The sequence below is a fragment of the Cystoisospora suis genome, assembly GCF_002600585.1.
Source record: "Cystoisospora suis strain Wien I chromosome Unknown contig_1940, whole genome shotgun sequence".
NCBI lineage: Eukaryota > Apicomplexa > Conoidasida > Eucoccidiorida > Sarcocystidae > Cystoisospora > Cystoisospora suis.
In genome coordinates this window covers 1632-2212 of record NW_027154740.1, presented here as the reverse complement: position 1 = coordinate 2212, position 581 = coordinate 1632, and the positions used below count along the sequence as shown (strand labels likewise).

Sequence of the window (581 nt, the reverse complement as noted above, 5' to 3'; positions counted from 1 at the left end):
TGGCTTCTTCTTCGTCTTCTACTATGAACAGTGGGGGAGGAGCTCATCATTCGGTGTATGGTGGCGGGAGTCTTAACTTGAATACGAGTAACAACGTCCTATCTCCGGGGACAAACACGACGACAGGTCTAGGGGGAGGAGGAGGCAATGCAACTACTACTACGAGTTCTACATCACAGCCTGGAGGAGGACCTCCTCTTGTGACTAGTGGTGTTGCAGTAGGAGGGGCGGGGCTGGGAATAGGTTTCGGTAGTAGTGCAAATAATACAGCAGGAGCAACGACAACGGCTACTGGGGGTGCCGCGGCAGCAGCATCCTCGAATGTGAGTGGCCAGGTGAATCTGAATAATCCGCCATCTTCAGGAGCAGGAGGAGGAGGTGGCGTTGTACGTCCAACGGGGGTGATCAATAACGGTCCATCTTCACCGTCTCCTCAAGGCTTAGGTCGAGGGGGGGGTGGGGGGTTCTCAGCGGGAGGTCGAGTAGGTGGGAATGCGGTGACGAGTAGTGCTACTCCCACAACGACGGGTGGAAGTGGGAATTCGAGCGGTTTAGGGGGTGGTCAAGCCCAAGTAGGGGGG

General features: G+C 56.1%; 1 protein-coding gene across 1 annotated transcript in view; it reads left to right on the top strand.

Annotated features, from left to right (window-relative positions):
* The window catches only part of CSUI_004219 (ccr4-associated factor family protein), a 5929-nt gene that overhangs the window by 3717 nt on the left and 1631 nt on the right, over positions 1–581 (top strand). Inside the window, exon 2 of the mRNA XM_068064412.1 lies at positions 32–572. Within this exon, the coding sequence (XP_067923612.1) occupies positions 32–572 (541 nt within the window). The remainder of the gene's footprint in view (positions 1–31; positions 573–581) is intronic.